Source organism: Ipomoea nil, unplaced genomic scaffold (assembly GCF_001879475.1).
Source record: "Ipomoea nil cultivar Tokyo-kokei standard unplaced genomic scaffold, Asagao_1.1 scaffold1936, whole genome shotgun sequence".
NCBI classification, from domain to species: Eukaryota; Viridiplantae; Streptophyta; class Magnoliopsida; order Solanales; family Convolvulaceae; genus Ipomoea; species Ipomoea nil.
Window position 1 is genome coordinate 2,997,333 of NW_017618364.1, and position 19,918 is coordinate 3,017,250.

Below are 19,918 nucleotides of genomic sequence, written 5' to 3' on the forward strand. Positions count from 1 at the left end.
TAATCAAATAAAAATTGACTATTATTTTCTGGAAAGAAGGGAAGAAAAGATGAAGAAAGGTGGCTAGTGTTTGGTGTTTGGTTTTTGCAAGAGTCGAGTGAGCACTCTTTCCTTAAAACCTTATTTGCCACCTCCCGTAGATGCTAGGAGCGTTGTGGCCTAGGCTTCCCAGGATAAAACTTGCTAGTGATTCAATGTTTGAGCACTCAAACAAGGAATCCGGCGAGCAAGATAGGCTATGAACACAGTAGGCAAAGAAAGGGAGTAGAAGCAGAATTTTGAGGCTGGAAAACAATGTTTCGTGTACAGTGGTAGTGCTGTAGTGTGTAAAAATCTGCTTCTCACTACCTCTCTTATATAGGGGTGAAGGAGCCAATAACTTTTAATGAGGCACTTTAAGGCACCCCCCACTACACCTTGTAACAGCAACATTTACCATGTGTTTCAATTCAAAAATAAAGATTGGAATTAATTCCGTAACAGTAAGAATTGAACCCAACGGTCACAGAAAGCAGTACAGGTTCGTGTAGGCCGAAACTGGAATGGGTCCCAAGTCTAAAGATTGGAATTAATTCCGTAACAGTAAGAATTGAACCCAACGGTCACAGAAAGCAGTACAGGTTCGTGTAGGCCGAAACTGGAATGGGTCCCAAGTCTCGGCCTAAGTGGCCGAAACCTCGCCCTTGCGAGAGAGCCTCTATGCTGTACAATTCTATAAGCTTCAAAAGAGCTCTTGTATATAAGGGGGGGGGGGGGGGAAATCTTCATTCCAAAGCAATGTGGGACAAAAGCTCACTTTTTCCCTTCATTTTCCAACTCAAATGGGTCTACTTTGAGAATCAATATCTCATTCACCCATTATCCGTTTTGAGCGTACAATATATCAATCTCTTCGTCTCACTACGAAGAATCCGAATCCATTTTGACCCGACCCAAATCGGAAGTGAACCCCACTGATAATTGTACCACAAAATAGCCACTTAACATGCCATTTTAAGCTATTTTTTCCAACAATATACACTGCAGTTTCATTTCACCACAACTACAGTATCATTTTGATATAACTGTAGTTTCATTTGATAATATATAAAATAATACGTGAGGCAGTGTCGGTTTAGATACCTGTAGTGTTAGTTTAGATACACTGTAGTTTCAATTGATAATTAACACACCAAAAAATACGCGCTCTGTTAACATTGATCGTGATGCACGTGCATCGCGGTACACGATATAACGACTAGTAAATAACATGTCCCATTTTATAAAGCTTTTAAAAATTTATTGGTCCAAATTTACCACGATACCCTTTTGTTATACTTTTTTTTTTAATTGACTTTTATGTTAGTTTGAAGCACTTTGTGAGCATATGATTTATTTTAATATCAGTTTGTTGCAAATAAAAATTGCTAAAGTTGTTCAGTTGACCGTTGTTGAATAAACACTTCCGACATTGCGCGTGTTAAAGCGCCATTTAAATAGCCACAGTGTCTCAACCGTGAAAAACCTTCGGTTACAAACGCCATATGATTGGTCGAAAACGAAGAAACTGCGTGGCGCCAACCCTGTCCTTCTTTTAACCCAATTGCGGATACCGCGCGTCTCTTCCACTCTGCACCCGGAGATCCAGTCTCTGCTTAAAGAGTTAGGTTTAAACCCAAGCTTCCTGCTCTAAAATCATAAACAGATAGAGAGAGATTGACAAAATGAAGGTGGAGCTGGTGGTGGTGGTGGTGGTTGCTGCGGCGGCGCTGCTTACCGGAGAAGCTGTGTGGCTGGAATTGCCGAGTGCGGGGACCAAGTGTGTGTCGGAGGATATCCAAAGTAAGGTAGTGGTTTTAGCGGATTACTACGTAATCGGCAACGAGGAACACGCCACCGCTAATGTCGCCCCCACCATCTCCGTCAAGGTAAAACACCTTTTCATCGGATGTCTGGATTTTATCTGCTCTGTCAATAATTGGTAATAACTGCTATATATTTCAGTTTTCAACTGGAAACTGAAATCTGTAATCATATGGAATTAAACAAAAAATTTATGAAAAAAAAACGTATTATTTCCTTGTTTTTCACCTAAAATCAAAATGTTTGTCTTTGTATTAATTTAAAAAAAAAAAAAAAAAAAAAAAAAAAAAAAAAAAACCCTTATTTGGACTGCCTCCCCCATGACCCTCAATTTGTAACCCTGCTATTATTTGCCCAGTGTAATTAATTTCAAATTTAGGGATAATGATCACTGCTATTGAAGGAGGTTGGGGGATATGAATATATGAAGCAAAATAGTGGATGGAGGAATGCTTCTTTACTGATAGACTGAGGTTTTGGCTTATAGATTTTATAAGGTTGTCTGGTCCTATGTTGTTCAAATCTGACTACATATTAGTATATTACCTTGGTGACATTGTTGTCTGATCATAATTCATTTTCCTGTTGATTCGATTTTGGTAACAGTTCCTGATGTTGCATGACAACCTTAGCTTGTTCCTATAAAAGTCCATGATTTTCAATCTAAAAGTAAAGGTTTAGCTTTTAATACAAAGAATGTTGTGATTCTTTATGAGAGAGAGCCTTTGCAATCAAATCCCAACTATAATAACTGTTATAAGCAAATCGTAGTAGATTGGAGCGAGTATATTCGAGTATTGTAATTTGTTGATGCCACGAAGATACAAAGCTGTACAGAATACATAACAAAGTTCTTGATTTAGATATTCTCGATCGTAATCAATGATTTGAGCTGTGCTTTTGCAACATTGTCTATTAGGTGACATCGCCATATGGAAACAATCTCCACCATGAAGAGAACGCCACACACGGCCAGTTTGCCTTTACGACAGCTGAGGCTGGCGACTACTTGGCGTGCTTCTGGATGGCGACGCATCCCCCGGGGGGTAAGGGTGCAACTATAGGTCTTGACTGGAAAACGGGAATTGCTGCCAAGGATTGGGATTCAGTTGCAAAGAAAGAGAAAATACAAGTAAAAATTCATGTTCTTTTCCCACTTTACTTTTTTTTTTTTTTTAATGACAAGGGGAACCTGCAGCCACTTCCCGAGGGTGTGCACTGGGTAAACCCCGCCTTGTAACCTGGCAAAGGACCACAAGGCCATGAGGTAAACTAGCTTAAGTTGTCTATAGTTGATCAGCTCGATCAAATCGGAAAGGCCAATAGGCCGCTCCTGCTGGGAGTTGAACTTGAACTTGTCTACGTAAATTATCTCGTGTCCTGGGTCATGTGTGAGTTTTCCTTTGCAGGGTCTTGAACTTGAGTTGATGAAGCTCGAAGAAATGGTGCAAGCCATCCACGCAAATTTACTTTATATGAAAGCTAGGTAAGTTTTCGGGTGCAAGTATGTTAAAGAATGCCATTTCGTTCCAGATAGTGTGTAGGAATGACAACGGGCCAGGCAGAGGCAAGGCGCATATTCCCGTCTCTCGGGGTGGCAATTTCACCCAACCCCGATGGGGAACCCGATTCCCCGGGAAAGCAACTGATAAACTTTACCCTCTTTTGTGTGCAGGGAAGCAGAGATGAGGGAGGTGAGTGAGAAAACCAATGGGAGAGTGGCTCGGTTTAGTATATTTTCCCTTGGTGTCTGCATCTTTGTTTCACTTGTGCAAATATGGCATTTGAAGCGCTTTTTCCACAAGAAAAAACTCATCTAAACTTTCAGTTTTTACCTTTACAAATAGAGAACATCAAAGGTAGGCCCTTTTTGTACCATTACAAATATATATATGTATTTTCTCTAATAACATCTTTTGATTGGATTCGGGTGAGTGATAATAAATTTGTACTTTACTAAACAAAAACTGAGGTTGTCCATGATTCTCTTACCAACACCTTCTCGGTCCACAGTCTTTCTGGTGCAGTTTATCTCTTTTTTTTTTTTTTTCTACAATCACTACTCGAGAGCGTGCATCATAGGTATTTCGTTGGTTCATAAGAGTAAAAACAAAACTAGTCAATAATACCAAAAACAAAGAATAATCCGAGCTATGTTGAAAGAACACAGAATCTGTTATGAGAAGATCAGAGCAATTGATAATGATTTATTCAATTCTTCTCTGAGAATTATTATTACATTCATAGTTACATAACCCAGAACAGTACAAGATACCCACACACATATATGTAACCAATACCAGTGGCACAACCTTTTTCATGTCGAAGGATATGTGCCTTATTCAACAACTCAAGTACCAGAAATTAAAGACACACCATATAATCTCATTATTGATCAACAACGTAACTTGGCTACTTGCTGCCGTTAAGTGCCGCAGTTCTACGGCGCTTTCTCTCCTCCGACAGCAAACCGGCCAACCTGAAACCCATCAAATCCCAAATTCCATCATCAAAACATATATATGAATCATATATAGTACTATACTAATTAATATTATGTTTTGTGTAGTGAAGAAATTAAAGTTAATTGGTACCTTTTGAGAGCATCTTGGTTTGTTCCAGCTTTGGGAACCGGTTCATTCTTCGCTGTCAACAGATTCAGCTTCATAACCGGTTTCGACAACAACTTCTTGCCAACCTCTTCAAGTGCATCCAAGTTTTCCTTTGTCGTAACATCAACCTTAGATGTCGGCCCTTGTAAATCGTCCTCCTGCACCATTTTTACATTAACAAATTATATACCCACTTGCACATGTTAAACCATGCAACACTATAAAAGGTTGAATTCAATTATCTGGATACTAATTATATACAGACTTATGGGTTAAAGTAACACTAACAGGGCGTTTGGTTGAAGGGAATTTAAATTCCCTCCCCATTCCCATCTAATTCCAAAGATTACAAAATTCCCTTGTTTGGTTGAAAGGAATTACAATTTCTTAGAATTGCAATTCCCCCATTTTCATGGAATTAAAATCCCATGTCTCATGGGATTTTAGGAAGAAAAAAGGATAGTGATGAGTCAAAATTACCCTTTCATTTTTTAACCTAAAATTAATGCCTAACAACAACAATGGACATTTTTGACTTTATACTACTTATTCCCTTTCAATCCCCATGTATACCAAACATTGGAATTGAAATTCCCAATAATCCTATTTCTATAAATCAAATACTGAAATTTAAATTCTCACTTTATTCCCAGTAATTTATCTCCCATGAAATTCTAATTTCTTTTCCACATAATTCCCCTCTCCAACCAAACCCCTTGTAAAAGGTTGAATTCAATTACCTGAATATATACCAGTTATATATGGGTAAAACCAAAACTAAAAAGTTGAATATAATTCAATTACGTACTTAAACACTAGTTATATACTGAGTTATGAGTTTTTTTTTTAATGAATACTATTGACTCTATTATAATGCAGTATCAGTTCATAACTTATTAAATTAATATTAATAGGTTGAATAATTGAGTTAGTACCTGGATACGAAGATAGTTATGTCCGACTTTAAGAGCTTGAAAAAGGGTGGCCATATGGTAATCCACCATGTCCGCACTTGCACCGAAGATTACATCAATCAAAGGGTTGCCTTGTTCTTGGAGCAGCCACGCCAAAACACTCCATTTCGCCACCTGTTCCCCCGTGTACTTATCAGCATATTTTGCATTGCCGGTGCCGATCGACAATATCAAGAACCGGTGGACCCCAATTGGCTCATTCGACGAAGTTGATGATGTCAGGAAATTCTGGAAATTTGGATCCTGAGCCACCACACTTTGCGTCACCGTGCTAATCGCCACAAGAGTCTGTAGTTATATATATATATATATATATATATATATATATATATATATATATATATATATATATATATATATATATATATATACACACATTAAAACATAAAAAAATATATTAGAGTCGGTAGCATGGTTGCAGTAGGCGCTAGGCGATAGTTAGGGCGTCCGGACAGCGCCTAGCGCCTAGGCGGTCTAGGCGGCGCCTAAGCAGAATCTAGGCGGGCGCCAAAAAAACAGTGGTAGACTTGCATTTTGACAATTTTAATGAGGTTGTTTTCAACATTTAATCAAATAACACATCCAAATAAATAAATTAATGATAATTCATAAGTAAACAATGGTTTAAAAAAAAATATTAAAACAATATTAAAAATTAAAAATACTCAAATATGAAATACTCAAATACTTCAATCATCCAAAGATTCAAAGTATCAAACTAGTCTATGAGTGTATATATGTCATATTCTATATATGTATGCGCGTGTGCGCGCGCACACACACACCGAAATAAAAATAGGTCGAGCCGATCGGGTTAACTCACCGAAATGGACGAGTTAACTCGACTAACTTAGACGCTAGGCGGCCAAATCAGCCGAGTTAGGCCCTAGGCGGCCGCCTAGGGGGGAAATCGCCACGCTCTAGAGGCGCCTAGCGCCTAGGCGGGCACCTAGATCGATTTTTACAACCCTGGTCTGTAGTCTATTGATCCAGTAAGAGGATACATGGTTTTAGGATATTCTTAGGAGGTGATTGTTCCGTGTTGTTTTTTTTTAATTTTTTTATTTTTTTTTATTTTTTAATGGAAAGTATGTAATGTGTATTATATATATACATACCGGATTGTTTGCCGCTACACCTCCGTCAATGAGGCTGAACTGGACCCTTTCGCCTTTACCATTGGCCGTCTCAAAGTAATGGCAGGGGAGGTACGTCGGAGCTGCGGAGGTGGCAATGCATATGTCCGACAACTTAGCATTCTTTTCGGGGGAATCCTTAACCTGTATGTACGTGCATGTTAGAATCTTTATTATTCATGCATGCATGTAGAACATATATAACGTTTGGAGAAGTTAAGGATATATATATATATACATCGCAGGTGGCGAAAATTGTGGGTTCGAAGGTCTTGATATCAAAGGTAGGGATGACAACGTGAGTCAACGTTTGGCTCAACCGGGTGTCTCCCAGTTGGTCCTGGAGGATTTGGTGTAGGTATTTGCCGTCGTACTTGGGGCCTCCGATCAGGTTGTACACCTGAGATGCTTCTCTGTAAGAACATCCCAAATCATTAAACTCGTCGAAAAATATAATATAATATATTAACCAAGGAAGATCATATCACTATATATATATATATTTTGAATTATTATCAAATACAAACCCCTTAAAATACAAACTGTGTGCATATAAGTAGGTTAATGTATGCACAAGCTAATCCCAGATTGTTGATAGTGTACCCAGTGTGCATACAAGTATGTTAATGTGTGCACGAGCTCAAATTTATATTTTAAGAGAGTTTGTATTTGAATGCAACCCTATATATATATATATATATATATATATATATATATATATATGCCTAAGGAGGCGCTTACGCTGTTGGGAAGATCTTTGGTCCGTGTTCCTTGTAGAAAGGGACGATATCCTTGCCGGCGTAGAGGGGGCGCTTGTTCTTGTCCGGCGCCGTTAACATAGTGGTCATCAGCCCTCCGGTGCTGGTTCCGGCGATCACATCGAAGTAGTCCGCTACTCTTGCATCCGGACCGTCCAAAGCCTGATCGGTCACACACAAATATAACATTTATTAAATCAGGATAACCCCGGCCCAACCAAGCTGACCTGCCTATTGATTTACTAACTATAAAGTTACAAATTCGAGTCACACTGGAAGCAACTTATTAATTTTCTTGGTTTGAGTTGGTCAGCAAGTAACCTAGATTGATTTACCTACTAGTAGTCTTTTGTTGGAGGTTTACTTAATACAAACTCTGGGCTACAAACTTTCCTCTCATGATGTGTTAGTGTATTTCATTCATAATTCATTATGTATGTATAGATATTGCAAAAAGAGTGTATATATATCATACTTGAAGCTGGTCTTCAAGGTAAGCAACAATGGTGGCGGGGATGATGCCACGGATGCCACCTCCATCAATGCTAAGGATGGTGACAACGCCGTCGGGAGGGATGGACGGAGCATTGTACTCTGCGGTGGACGACGGGGTTGTCGGGCTGTTTCCCATTTCAAAGGATTGGTCTGATATATTAAAAAATAAAAAATGTTATCAAGAGAAAATGATTCTGTTGGTTTCTTTAATGTGAAGAGAAGAGCATAAGGAGAGGGTTTATATAGTACTATGATAAAACAGTTAATGCTTTTTTCCTCGCGAGGGACGCACGGGCTAACCGCTAACCATGTGCTAATCTCGTGCCACGAGGCCAATGCAAGCCATCTCGAGTTAACTTGGCTCGTCTCTTCAGGTCGATTTACTCTGGACCCGTCTCTGTTTTTCTGGGTTGACTATAATGATAGATAAAGCCTATAAAATAGTAATGAGCTCATTGTTTTCTATGTAGAAAGCAGTTTTAATTTTTTCCTTTTAACACTGTAAGAATGTGTTTAGTTCAAACATTGAAATCGCAATGATAATAATATATAATGTGTTTAAGTAGAATAAGTTATATTGTTTGATAGTAAATATGAATTTGGAACAAAATAAATAATTAAATAAAAATAAATAAATAAATATATATGTGTGTGTGTATTAAAATTTCATATTTAATGCATGAACAATGAGTTATTTATTATTTGTTCTGTAATTACTAAATAATTTTAATCCAATAGCAAGATAACAAAAATAGACAAATAAACATAATAATAGATATCAAAATTCATAATAGGGTACAAAAGTCCTCAACCGCGCACACCCCTAGAAAGAATATCTATTCCTTTTGAAAATCTCCTAAAACCAACTATTCATTAGTAGTAAACAAGTACAATTAAAGAGGTAAATCTTGGTAACTTAACATCCCACTAATTAAGTGGGAGATTGAACCAGGGTTGAGTGCCTACAAACTAGAGTTCACCACATTAAGTGAAATTCTCAAAGTTATGCCTGTCGAGACTTGATTCTATGTTCTTACTTACAATCTACTATCAAGAAATCAATTGAGTTAGTTACTATGTGTGATTAGCTTACCATTACTTACGTTAAGAGTAGAGTGTTAGATAGATGGTGGTTTATCAATTATCATGAGTGCAGTAAAAGAATACAAAATCACAGGAATCAAACATGCATGCATGCATGCAAACAGAGAAGACAAGCAGGTGCCAGGCAAAAGCCATGAAAGGTGTCAACAAAGAACTCTGATCTGCATGCAAAGACGACGAAGAAAAGATATATGACCGACGTGGACTACATGCATGCATGCATTTTGAATAGAAGACACCTAGCTCTAATCTAAACCATAGATATGTATGTTTTTTCATCTCTCAAAAGTCGAATCTCCAACTGCAAGGGCCCCCACACCCAACAGAGCATTTGGGAGGATATAAATCAGGGTGACTCAATGTCTCAGCATCGGCCCCACACTATCACTGTCGAAGTTCAAACCTTGGTCTCTTCTCCTAAATACTATCTATTGAACCAGTGAGTTAAGCTTGTACGGGGACATGTTATTCACGTTTTTTGAAAAGATTGTTGATGGTGAATAAGTTGATATACAAAATGGAATTTAATTTAGAAAATTAATTCCAACCAAAATTTTGGAACGAAAACAAAATAATAAAGGATTTAATTTATATAAAAAAAAAAATTAATCCCACCAAACTTGGTATGAAACTAAGAAATATTTATATAAAATATAAAAATAAATAGAAGAGGGTTTTCTAAATTGAGGCTATAAACCAACGAAAACAAGGAAAGACCCAAGTTGATCGTGTGTAATACACATGCACTTTCCTTAAAACTAATTCACTACCTCCCGAGGATGCTAGGTGCGTTGTAACGTCAGTCTCTCAGGATAAAATCGATTACAACCTTAAGTTTGAACACTCAAACAAAAGATCCAACGAACAAGAACAATAGGCTGAGCACTTAGTAGAAAACTCATATTTTTCCAACTTACCATTTGCGGCCCATGTGCCGTCAATTTCGCTAGATTAATCCTAAGTAAACATGATTTCATCCCTAGAGTTGAGTTGCACAATTAGCCCATCGGCCAAACCATATTCGTCATGCATGCACAATCCACACCTTCTATCATCCTGGACATTTTTCTTATTCATGTTTTCACTGTTGCCTTCAGTCGTGATATCAAGACAGACGACGAACCACTGCACCAAGTTTTGGGGGAATACAATTTATATCTTTGATTTATGAAAGAAAATTGTATCCTTTGCTTGAATATGTGTTTTCTAGGTGAAACTCGGTTGGTGACTTAATCCACTAGTCAAATCTAGAAAGTCAATTAATAGAGCCCAAAATAAATCATATTTGAAACATTTTCATTACTAAATAAATTTAGTTAAGGTTGTGTTTGTATCCTAAACCTTACCTTAACATGGAAGTTTTAAGGTGGAAATATTATTGTAGACATAGGAAATTTGAATACAACAAATGGACTGATAAATGACAATCGTTATGCCTTGGACCCGTGTCCAGCATGCTTGCTAGACACGGGTAAAAGTGCCGTTAGGCACTGTTATCTCCTTTTTTTTTTTTTTTTTTTTTTTTTAAATTTCAGATCACTTTGTTATAGAAGTATATGTTCATAATTTTATTACTATATGTTAATAACTATACATTCATAACTCCATAACTGTACGTTCATAACTCTATAACTGTACATTCATAACTCTATAACTGTACATTCATAACTCCATAATTGTACATTCATAATTTTCGAAGCTCTATGTTCACAATTTTAGAGCTCTATGTTCATAATTTTATCACTATATGTTCATAATTGTAAGTTCATAATGTTAGAGCTCTTTGTTCATAATTCGATCAATAACTGTACATTCATAATTCCATAACTGTAGATTCATAATCTCATAACTGTAGATTCATAACTCCATAACTGTAGATTCATAACTCTATAACTGTACATTCATAATCTTCGAAGCTCTATATTCACAATTTTAAAGCTCCATGGTCATAATTTTATCACTATATATGTTCATAATTGTAAGTTCATAATGTTAGAGCTCTGTGTTCATAATTTCATAATTGCATAACTGTACATTCATAACGGCATAACTGTACATTCATAACGGCATAACTGTACATTCATAATCAAAAAAAAATAATAATAACGCCGTTAACGGCAAAACACGCGCGAATTTTTTTTTTTTTTTAAACTAAATGACGCGTTTTTTTTTTTAAAACGACGTCGTTTTGGGCCCGTGTCCACAATTCAATGTGGACACGGGTCCAGAGCATAATTTGCCGATAAATGATCGGTGGACCGATGTTGAGGTTAAATGTTGGGCCAACTTAATTAATTGGATTATATAAATTAATTCAATTTAATTAGTCCAATTAGAATTTGATTTGGGCTATTGAATTAATTAATTAATTGGCCCAAGCCCATTTCATATTTGAATTTAAATTATAATTATAATTTAAATATAATATTAATTTTATTATATTTGAATTAGATAATTATAATTTAATTTGAATTTGAATTAGATTATACAATAATGAACCTAGACTTGATTTTGGGCAAGGTTCATTTTCTAGAATAATTAATTAATTAATTAATTAATTAATTAATTAATTAAATGGGGAGTTTGTTGAGGAATGTTGGTTAGGCTTCTAGTATAAATAGAGCCTTCGTTTTCATTCCAAAACACACTTGAAAGCTTGAAGAACTTGAAAGCTTGAAGAACTTGAAGACTTGAGGAATTGTGAGCATTTGAAGAGCTTGAAGGCATTGAAGAACGCTTGAAGATTTGAAGGCATTTTTTGTTGATTTTGCAGGCAATTTGAATCCATTGCAAGTACTTTGGAGTATTGTAGAATTGATTGTCTCGAAGATCTTGAAGTCTTTTGAAGGTATTTGAGGACCTTAAGGCAGCTTGAATCCATTGCATGTGTTTTGAAACTTTGCAGGGTTGATTATTTCTAAATTCTTGACGCTCGTTGTTGGAAGTCACGCCAATTGAATCCCGGAAGCTACGCCACTTAAATCCCGGAGGCTACGCTATTTGAATCCCGGAGGCACTTCCATAGATTACGTCAGTGAAGAATCAGAGGACTAGACAGAGATTTTGTACCTGCATATTAAATTATACATACACTGTATAAGGAATTTTGTGAAATATATACAAAGTTTACTTTTTTGTGTTTACAGATTTTGGCACGCCCAGTGGGACTACACTGCCTCTCATCTCTTCACTATTGATTCGCGAGCTCTACAAGGAAGGAATCCAAATGGCATCAAGAAATCCCTAATCCAAGATGACCTACGCTCAAGCTACCCGCTACAAAGCATCATCCGTGGCCGGTTCCGGTGATAGTCGCGAAATGAAAAGACCAATGACTCGGAGCCGAGTGAGGAACCTAGGGGTGGAACTAAACGAGACCCAGAACATGGTTCGCAACATCGTCCGAAGGATTGAAAGCAACTCCACCAAGTCATAGAAAGCTGCATATGACAAGGGTTCATCTTCAACGAGGGAAACTGTTGGCGACAAGAGTCAGATAGGCCCTACTGCCACAAAAGGAACTCCCAGCAGCAAGAGTATGACTCCCCAAAAAGGAACCCCTGGCAGTGGCAGCTCGTCTCCTACATCTCATTCATCACCTCTGCGAAAAACATCGTCGGAATTAACTCACACCTACACAATCATGCCCGCTATGACAACAAACGCAACTTCGGTGGAGGAACAACTAGCAAACATCACCAAAGCTCTCGAGGGGATAACTACATTCATGCATAACCAAGAAAGGAGAATCAATGAGCTCAGCGAAAAAGTTGAAAGCGGAAGAAACGACGAAACAATTCGAGCTTCCGAGAAGCAGCCTCAAACCCAAGAAGATGAGATTGATGTCGAGTCACCGCGTCATCAAAGTAGGCCAAGAATGGAAGAGACAATCTCTCGTCCACCACCCGCTGAGAAAAGCATTCCAATTTCTGAGGGCATGATACCTGTCGAGCAGTCGAACGATTACATCATGGGAGCAATTAAAGGGAAGCTCGAGGGAGGAAAATCTTCATACACTTACACTAAGCCATATACTCAGAGAATTGAAGAAATGAAGATGCTGTTGAGCTGCCAACCTCCCAAGTTCCAACAGTTTGATGGAAAAGGCAACCCAAGGCAACACATCGCCCACTTTGTTGAAACCTGCAATGATGCTGGAACATACGGAGATCTCCTCGTCAAGTAATTCGTCCGCTCTCTAAAGGGCACTGCCTTTGATTGGTACATCGACTTGGAGCATGGTTGCGTTGACAGCTAGAACGATATGGAGCGCGAGTTCTTGACCCGCTTCTACAGCACAAGGAGGACCGTCAGCTTCTTGGAACTCACCACCACTCGCCAATGGAAGGGTGAACGTGCAGGCGCTTTCATCGAGAGATGGAGGGAGTTGTGCCTCAACTGTAAAGAGAGGATATCTCAAAGCTCCGCAATTGAAATGTGTATCCAAGGCATGCACTTTGAGCTCTCTTACATCTTGCAGGGAATCAAGCCCAGAACATTTGAAGAACTATCCAGTCATGCTCATGACATGGAATTGAGTATTGAAGCCAATGGGGGACTAAACATGTCAAGTATGCCCAGCTCATCAAAGGAACCTACAAACCAAGATGTCAACAAATGGAGTAAGTTCTTTCCAAAGCAAGAGAAGAAAGAGACGATGAACGTGATGACAGGACCAATGCGGGTTTTCACCAAAGTGGCTGAGAAGCCCAAGCAAAGATCATTCCCTGGCCCATCAAGGGGAGCTAGAAAAACAATTGTTGAAGAGTGGCAGGAGAAACAATATCCATTCTTGGATTCTGACATTTCTCCTATGTTTGACGAGTTGTTGAAACTCAAATTAATTGAGTTTCCTGAGATGAAGCGCCCCGAAGAAGCTTCTAGGGTGGATGAACTCAACTATTGCAAGTATCATCGTCTCCTCAGACACCCGATTGAAAAATGCTTCGTCTTTAAGGATAAAGTGATGGGGCTTGCTCGTGATGGAAAGATAGAGCTTGTGGATGCTAGCGCAAGCACAAACCAAATTTCATGTGGGAGGTTTGCTCCATTACTTATAGAAGATGAGGAGAATAATGGGGGCAAGCAACAAAAATTCACACTTCCATTTAGAGTAAAGCATGCTGGCATCCCGCATTTAAAACCATAACAAGTTGATCCTGCTAATCATATTAAACCATTAAAGAAAATGACAAAGCAATTGGTTGAGAAGAAGTCGGCAAGGGACCCCGTCCATGACTCGAAGAAGAAAGGACTTCCCAACAAGCCACGGGCACCTGTTACCCTAGCTCGATACACGCCAAAGAGGTTTCTCCTAAGTAGAACAGACATTCTTGGAACTTGTTTGAATACCAATGAAGAACATGTTAAAGTGGGAGAATCTTCATTCCCCTTGATTGAAGGAAGCAACGAGGTCCAAATTCGCAAAGCTGCGTCTTACACTACAGAAATAATTTTCAAAGATGAAGATCTATTGCTTTGCGGTATACCACATAATCGTCCATTGTTTGTAGAAGGCTATACCCGTGAGCAAAGAATCAAAAGGATTTTGATTGATCAAGGATCGGCTGTGAACATTCTGTCACTCCGAGCTATGAAAGAACTTGACATCTCTACCAACGAGCTCTCTCAAAGCCGCCTGATGATTCAAGGTTTTAATCAAGGTGGGCAAAGGGCACTAGGTACCATCAGACTCAATCTCAGGGTCGGAACGTTGAACTCAAATACACTATGTTATGTGATAGATGCAAGGACGTCTTACAATTTGTTGCTAGGCCGACCTTGGATACATGAGAACGGAGTAGTCCCCTCATCCTGGCACCAATGCCTCATGTTTGAGAAAGGCGGTGTGATAGAAAAGGTTATCGCCGATGAGACTCCATTTAGCGAAGCGGAGTCGTACTTTGCAGACGCAAAATTTTACTTGAAGAAACAAGTTATTGTTGAAGAGATTGACAAAATCAATGTTGACACACCTCTCGATCCAAAGTGGAAAGGCAAACAACTCGTAGACCAAGCTCATTGCAATAAGGAACTTGTTTTCCCGCTTACAAGAATTGAACCATTGAAAGCTCCCCCACCCAAACCGCTTGGAGAAGAAACCAAAGATAACGATGCTCGGGATGGAATAGATGAAATGTTGCCTGTTAAGCGCACTAATGGCTTTGACCCCAATGCTTATAAACTTCTAGCTAAAGCTGGCTACAATCCCAAGGAGCCGCAAAAGTTGGGGAAGCTTATCCCAGAAGCCTGCGGTAAAGGCAAGTCAAATCAGTAGGGACCGCATGAACGTAAAGGATTAGGCTATGGGCCCCCTAAACCAGTGCGAATCTTCATAAACAGGGCCGCAAGTAATTGCATAACGTCTACCGATGAGGAGGAACACCACAAGAGGCAATCAGTCTTTGATAGGATTGGCGAGGTAGAACCACGACAGTCAGCCTTTCATAGGTTCAGGTAAAATCCCAAACCTGCTAAGAGGAAGTCCATACACGACAGACTCGAAGCTGCTCGAGTTTTAAAAGAACACATCGATACTTCTATTGAAATAGAGTCTTCAAAAAGACTTAGAAGTATAGTTCCCTCTCGTATGAGACGAGAAGTTGATGTCTATGTTTCATGTAGCAAAGTCTTGAAGGTCCAGCCAAAGACCATTATATACACCCGTGTGCAAGAAGGAAAAGAAGAAGACCTTGATTCAAGTTATGGAGCGACACCAACCCAAGATGAGGTGCCGTCTTCATTCCACATTAATTGACATGATGAGATCTCGGTTGCAGGGGGCATGTACAACTTGGTTAATGAAAATGATGCACAAGTTTGCTCATTCCACATTAATTGACATGGTGAGATCTCGGTTGCAGGGGGCATGTACAACTTGGTTAATGAAAATGATGCGCAAGTTTGCCCTATTGAGTAAACGAGACTACTTGATAAAGCAGCATGTAGTTAAACTGCTAATGCATCTCGCTTGTCTATGGGTGGGCCCAAGTCATAAACGCTCCTGGCCCTCATGAGTCTAAACTGTGAACGGCTCTAATTTAATTTAAAAGAAAAATCATTTGAACTACGTTTGACTTGATCTCCTTCGTGGGAGTACGTAGGCAGCTTAGAAATTTTATTGTCTAAGTTCAGTCATAACAAAATTTTTATATTTTTGTTCAAGATAGTGGTTTTATTCAAGCACACGTTAATATTGGCATGGAAAGGAGGGGAACAAGTCTAGGAAGCATTGCGAGTCTTGGAATGGAAGAAAATTGTCAAAGCATGCATCGTGCAACAATTGACCAATGTTTAGTATTTTGTTCATATCTCGGTCTACGTTGATCCGATTGAGGTGATCTACGTGTCGTTGGAAAGATAACTTACAGAGCTACAACTTCATGAAGACATCAAAGCTTGAATATAACTGTAGAAAGGTCAAATTTTGAGGGAAAGTGAAGACACGAATCTGTCCAGAATTTCTTGTGTTTAAATTTTATTTAAATCGAGAAGGTTTACGGATTAATTGTTACGATTGTTCCTGCTGCTGGATATTACCAAGCTCTCTTTTTACCCCGCTAAAACGTTGATCTTGAAAGTACATCATTTTGAATCGCATTAAAGTTACGCCGAGTTTGAGAAAGTCGGGAGGAATAACGATAATAATTAATGTTATTAATTATTGTTATTACTATTATTGTTATTATTATTAAAATATTGAAAGGCAAAAAAAGTGAAAAGAAGAAACTGAAAAAAAAAAACTACAAACCATGGACAAAGAAAGATCAGAAAACGAAGGAAACAAAAAAACGAAACAATAGAAACTGAAATGAAAAAAAAAAAAAAAAACCAAAAAAAAAAAAAAACGAAAAAGAGAAGGAAAGAGAAAACCAGAGTTAGAGATACATGTACGTATGTTAGTACTTAGTAGTATATATTTAAATCAATAAGGTGTATATTGAGTTACTATGGATTTGCTCTTTCTGGTCCTAAAGACGAAACATATATGGAAGATGAAGATAAAGAGGTGGAAGATGAAGATAAAGAGGTCAAGAGTAGGTTTTACCTGATTAAAAGACTATGAGGGCTTCTGTTCAACCTACTCTTGTAATCTTGGTAGTAAAATTGGTGGGATCTGGCTCCTCTGTTCTCAATGTTGGTGTGGATTTAGCAGGTGAAACTCCTATTTATAGTGCCTGGCGAAGGAATTGGACATGGAGGTGGAGTCTAAAATCCCAATAGGATTAAGATAAAACTTCTGTTGTCGCTAAAAACAAGCTTCCTTCTGGTGGTGGGATTCGTATGCTACGAGAGTTTCGCATGAGATAATTTTGAGTCTAATTCGGTTATATTTTTTTTTAATGGTCATCACTCATCAGTGTTGAAGGGGTGATGGGCTTGGAACTTTTAAATGGGTTAGTATACTTTGTTTGTGCTTAACATCCAATATCGTAGAAACTTCATACCGTTGGGCTCATAGAATTGCACTACACCAATTGCATCCTCAAGTAATTCTGGGCTCAAGAAAGGAATGTCCAAGTCTATAGCTGGGCTAATGGAATTAAAATGCATTGCGTCGTTATCATTCGGGGTTAAAGTAATTTTGGGTTCGTAGTATATTCCATTACATAATTGGGCTCATTGTCAATTTAATTTCTTAATTTGGGTTTGCGAAATGTCTGGACACATATTTGGGCCCGTGGAGATAGATGCACCATGATGGATTCAAAGGACCGTTTTGTTAAGTTTCGATACTTTCTTGCACCAAGCACATCAGACGGCATGTCCCGACAAGTCTCGAGGGGGCAATTTGTAGACACAGGAAATTTGAATCCAACAAATGGACTGATAAATGGTCAGTGGACCGACGTTGAGGTTAAATGTTGGGCCAATTTAATTAATTGGATCATATAAATTAATTCAATTTAATTAGCCTTAGAATTTGATTTGGGCTATTGAATTAATTAATTAATTGGCCCAAGCCCATTTCATATTTGAATTTAAATTATAATTATAATTTAAATATAATATTAATTTTATTATATTTGAATTAGATAATTATAATTTAATTTGAATTTGAATTAAATTATACAATAATGAACCTAGACTTGATTATGGGCAAGGTTCATTTTCTAGAATAATTAATTAATTAATTAATTAATTAATTAAAGGGGGAGTTTGTTGAGGATGTTGGTTAGGCTTCTAGTATAAATAGAGCCTTCGTTTTCATTCCAAAACACACTTGAAAGCTTGAAGAACTTGAAGACTTGAGGAATTGAGAGCATTTGAAGAGCTTGAAGGCATTGAAGAACGCTTGAAGATTTGAAGGCACTTTTTGTTGATATTGTAGGCAATTTGAATCCATTGCAGGTACTTTGGAGCTTTGCATAATTGATTGTCTTGAAGATCTTGAAGTCTTTTGAAGGCATTTGATGACCTTAAGGCAGCTTGAATCCATTGCATGTGTTTTGAAACTTTGCAGGGTTGATTATTTCTAAATTCTTTGACGCTCGTTGTTGGAAGTCACGCCAATTGAATCCCGGAAGCTACGCCACTTAAATCCCGGAGGCACGCGCCACTTAAATCCCGGAGGCTACGCTATTTGAATCCCGGAGGCACTTCCATAGACAAGTGAAGAATCAGAGGACTAGACAGATTTTGTACCTGCATATTAAATTATACATACACACTGTACAAGGAATTTTGTGAAATATATACAAAGTTTACTTTTTTTGTGTTTACAATTATTTTCAACTAAATAACCAAAGTTACTTCTAATAAATTTGTATTATAGTTTGTTTATGGAAAATTCTTAAATTTACTAATATTTTTGTATTGCTCGCATGGGTAGCTCAACTGGTCATAGAGGTGAAACTTTAGAAGAATAATCAGGGATCGAGTCTCACTAGCGGCAGTGTGGGAGCAACCTCTCAAAGTGAATTACGAGCTATATATTTATACAAGATACACACACATACATGTGTAACCAATACCAGTGGCACAACCTTTTTCATGTCAAAGGATATGTGCCTTATTCAACAAGGTAAAAGGGTCAAATCGATCTTGTGAGTAAGATAGAATTTCTAGAAGGGCTGATGACTCACAAGTTTCTTTTTATTTTTTTTTTTTTTATTTTAAAGCTTCACGTAAGATAAAAGAAAAGAAAAATGCCATGTGGTCAACATCTCAACAGTTAACGGTTATGATGGTAAAAATTAAACTCAATTGAATTATTTAGCCGATTTAGGATATCTAAACTGAGTTTTTTTTTTCACTTAAGGAGATTAATTGCATTATTTGATAAACTTAGGGGTCGATTTGACCTTTTTTCCATTCAACAATAATTCAAATACCAGAAATAAAAAACACACGATATGATCTCATTATTGATCAACAACGTAACTTTAGCTACTTGTTGCCGTTGAGTGCAGCGATTGTACGGCACCTGCTCTCCTCCGACAGCAAACCGGCCAACCTGAAACCCATCAAATCCCAAATTCCATCATCAAAACATATATATAGTACTGTACTACCTAATGTTATGTTTTGTGTAGTGAAGAAATTAAAGTTGGTACCTTTTCAGATAGGGATGTCAACGGGGCGGGGTGGGAGCGGGGGACATACCCCCCATCCCCGCCCCCGACTTTTTTTCCATTCCCCGTCCCCGTCCCTATCCCCGCCGGGGAATGGAAAACTCCCCCCATCCCCATCCCCACGGGGATTATTCGGGGACGGGGAATCCCCACCCCATTAATAAGTTAAAAAAAAAATTAAAAATTAAACATTCATAAACATTTATATAAATAACGTATATATATTCATCCCCAATTTAAAATAGTATTCAATATTTTACAATTAAACATGTTATTTAAATATGCATTTCATAAGCATGACAAACAATGACAACAATGCTTCTAAAATTATATATATTGTATACAAAGTAATACATATGTGTGTGTACTCCCCATACATACATACATACATCGGGGATGGGGCGGGGCGGGGAGAGTACTCCC

At 38.0% G+C, this 19,918-nt stretch overlaps 2 protein-coding genes across 2 annotated transcripts; one reads left to right on the forward strand and one right to left on the reverse strand.

The window, feature by feature from the left end:
- Positions 1-1,618: 1,618 nt before the first annotated feature.
- On the forward strand, positions 1,619-3,809 carry LOC109146789 (transmembrane emp24 domain-containing protein p24delta3-like). Its single transcript, XM_019294440.1, has 4 exons — positions 1,619-1,907; positions 2,762-2,974; positions 3,252-3,328; positions 3,518-3,809. The coding sequence occupies exons 1-4, from the start codon at positions 1,704-1,706 to the stop codon at positions 3,660-3,662; spliced, it is 639 nt and encodes a 212-aa protein (XP_019149985.1). The 5' UTR covers positions 1,619-1,703; the 3' UTR covers positions 3,663-3,809.
- A 220-nt stretch (positions 3,810-4,029) lies between these two features.
- Positions 4,030-8,027, reverse strand: LOC109146786 (patatin-like protein 2). The gene is made up of 7 exons (XM_019294436.1): positions 7,798-8,027; positions 7,306-7,484; positions 6,803-6,977; positions 6,547-6,708; positions 5,390-5,716; positions 4,437-4,612; positions 4,030-4,321 (listed from the first exon to the last, which is right to left on the reverse strand). The coding sequence occupies exons 1-7, from the start codon at positions 7,951-7,953 to the stop codon at positions 4,255-4,257; spliced, it is 1,242 nt and encodes a 413-aa protein (XP_019149981.1). The 5' UTR covers positions 7,954-8,027; the 3' UTR covers positions 4,030-4,254.
- Positions 8,028-19,918: the final 11,891 nt, after the last annotated feature.

Excerpts from the sequence above, each read along its gene's own strand:
- LOC109146786 (XM_019294436.1), bottom strand. The coding sequence starts at position 7,953 with ATGGGAAACAGCCCGACAACCCCGTCGTCCACCGCAGAGTACAATGCT. Across the intron at positions 6,709-6,802 it reads CAATTTTCGCCACCTGCGAT|GTTAAGGATTCCCCCGAAAA; the intron begins GTATATATATAT and ends ACGTACATACAG. Across the intron at positions 4,322-4,436 it reads AACCAAGATGCTCTCAAAAG|GTTGGCCGGTTTGCTGTCGG; the intron begins GTACCAATTAAC and ends GATGGGTTTCAG.
- LOC109146789 (XM_019294440.1), top strand. The coding sequence starts at position 1,704 with ATGAAGGTGGAGCTGGTGGTGGTGGTGGTGGTTGCTGCGGCGGCGCTG. Across the intron at positions 1,908-2,761 it reads CCCCCACCATCTCCGTCAAG|GTGACATCGCCATATGGAAA; the intron begins GTAAAACACCTT and ends ATTGTCTATTAG. Across the intron at positions 3,329-3,517 it reads TTACTTTATATGAAAGCTAG|GGAAGCAGAGATGAGGGAGG; the intron begins GTAAGTTTTCGG and ends TTTTGTGTGCAG.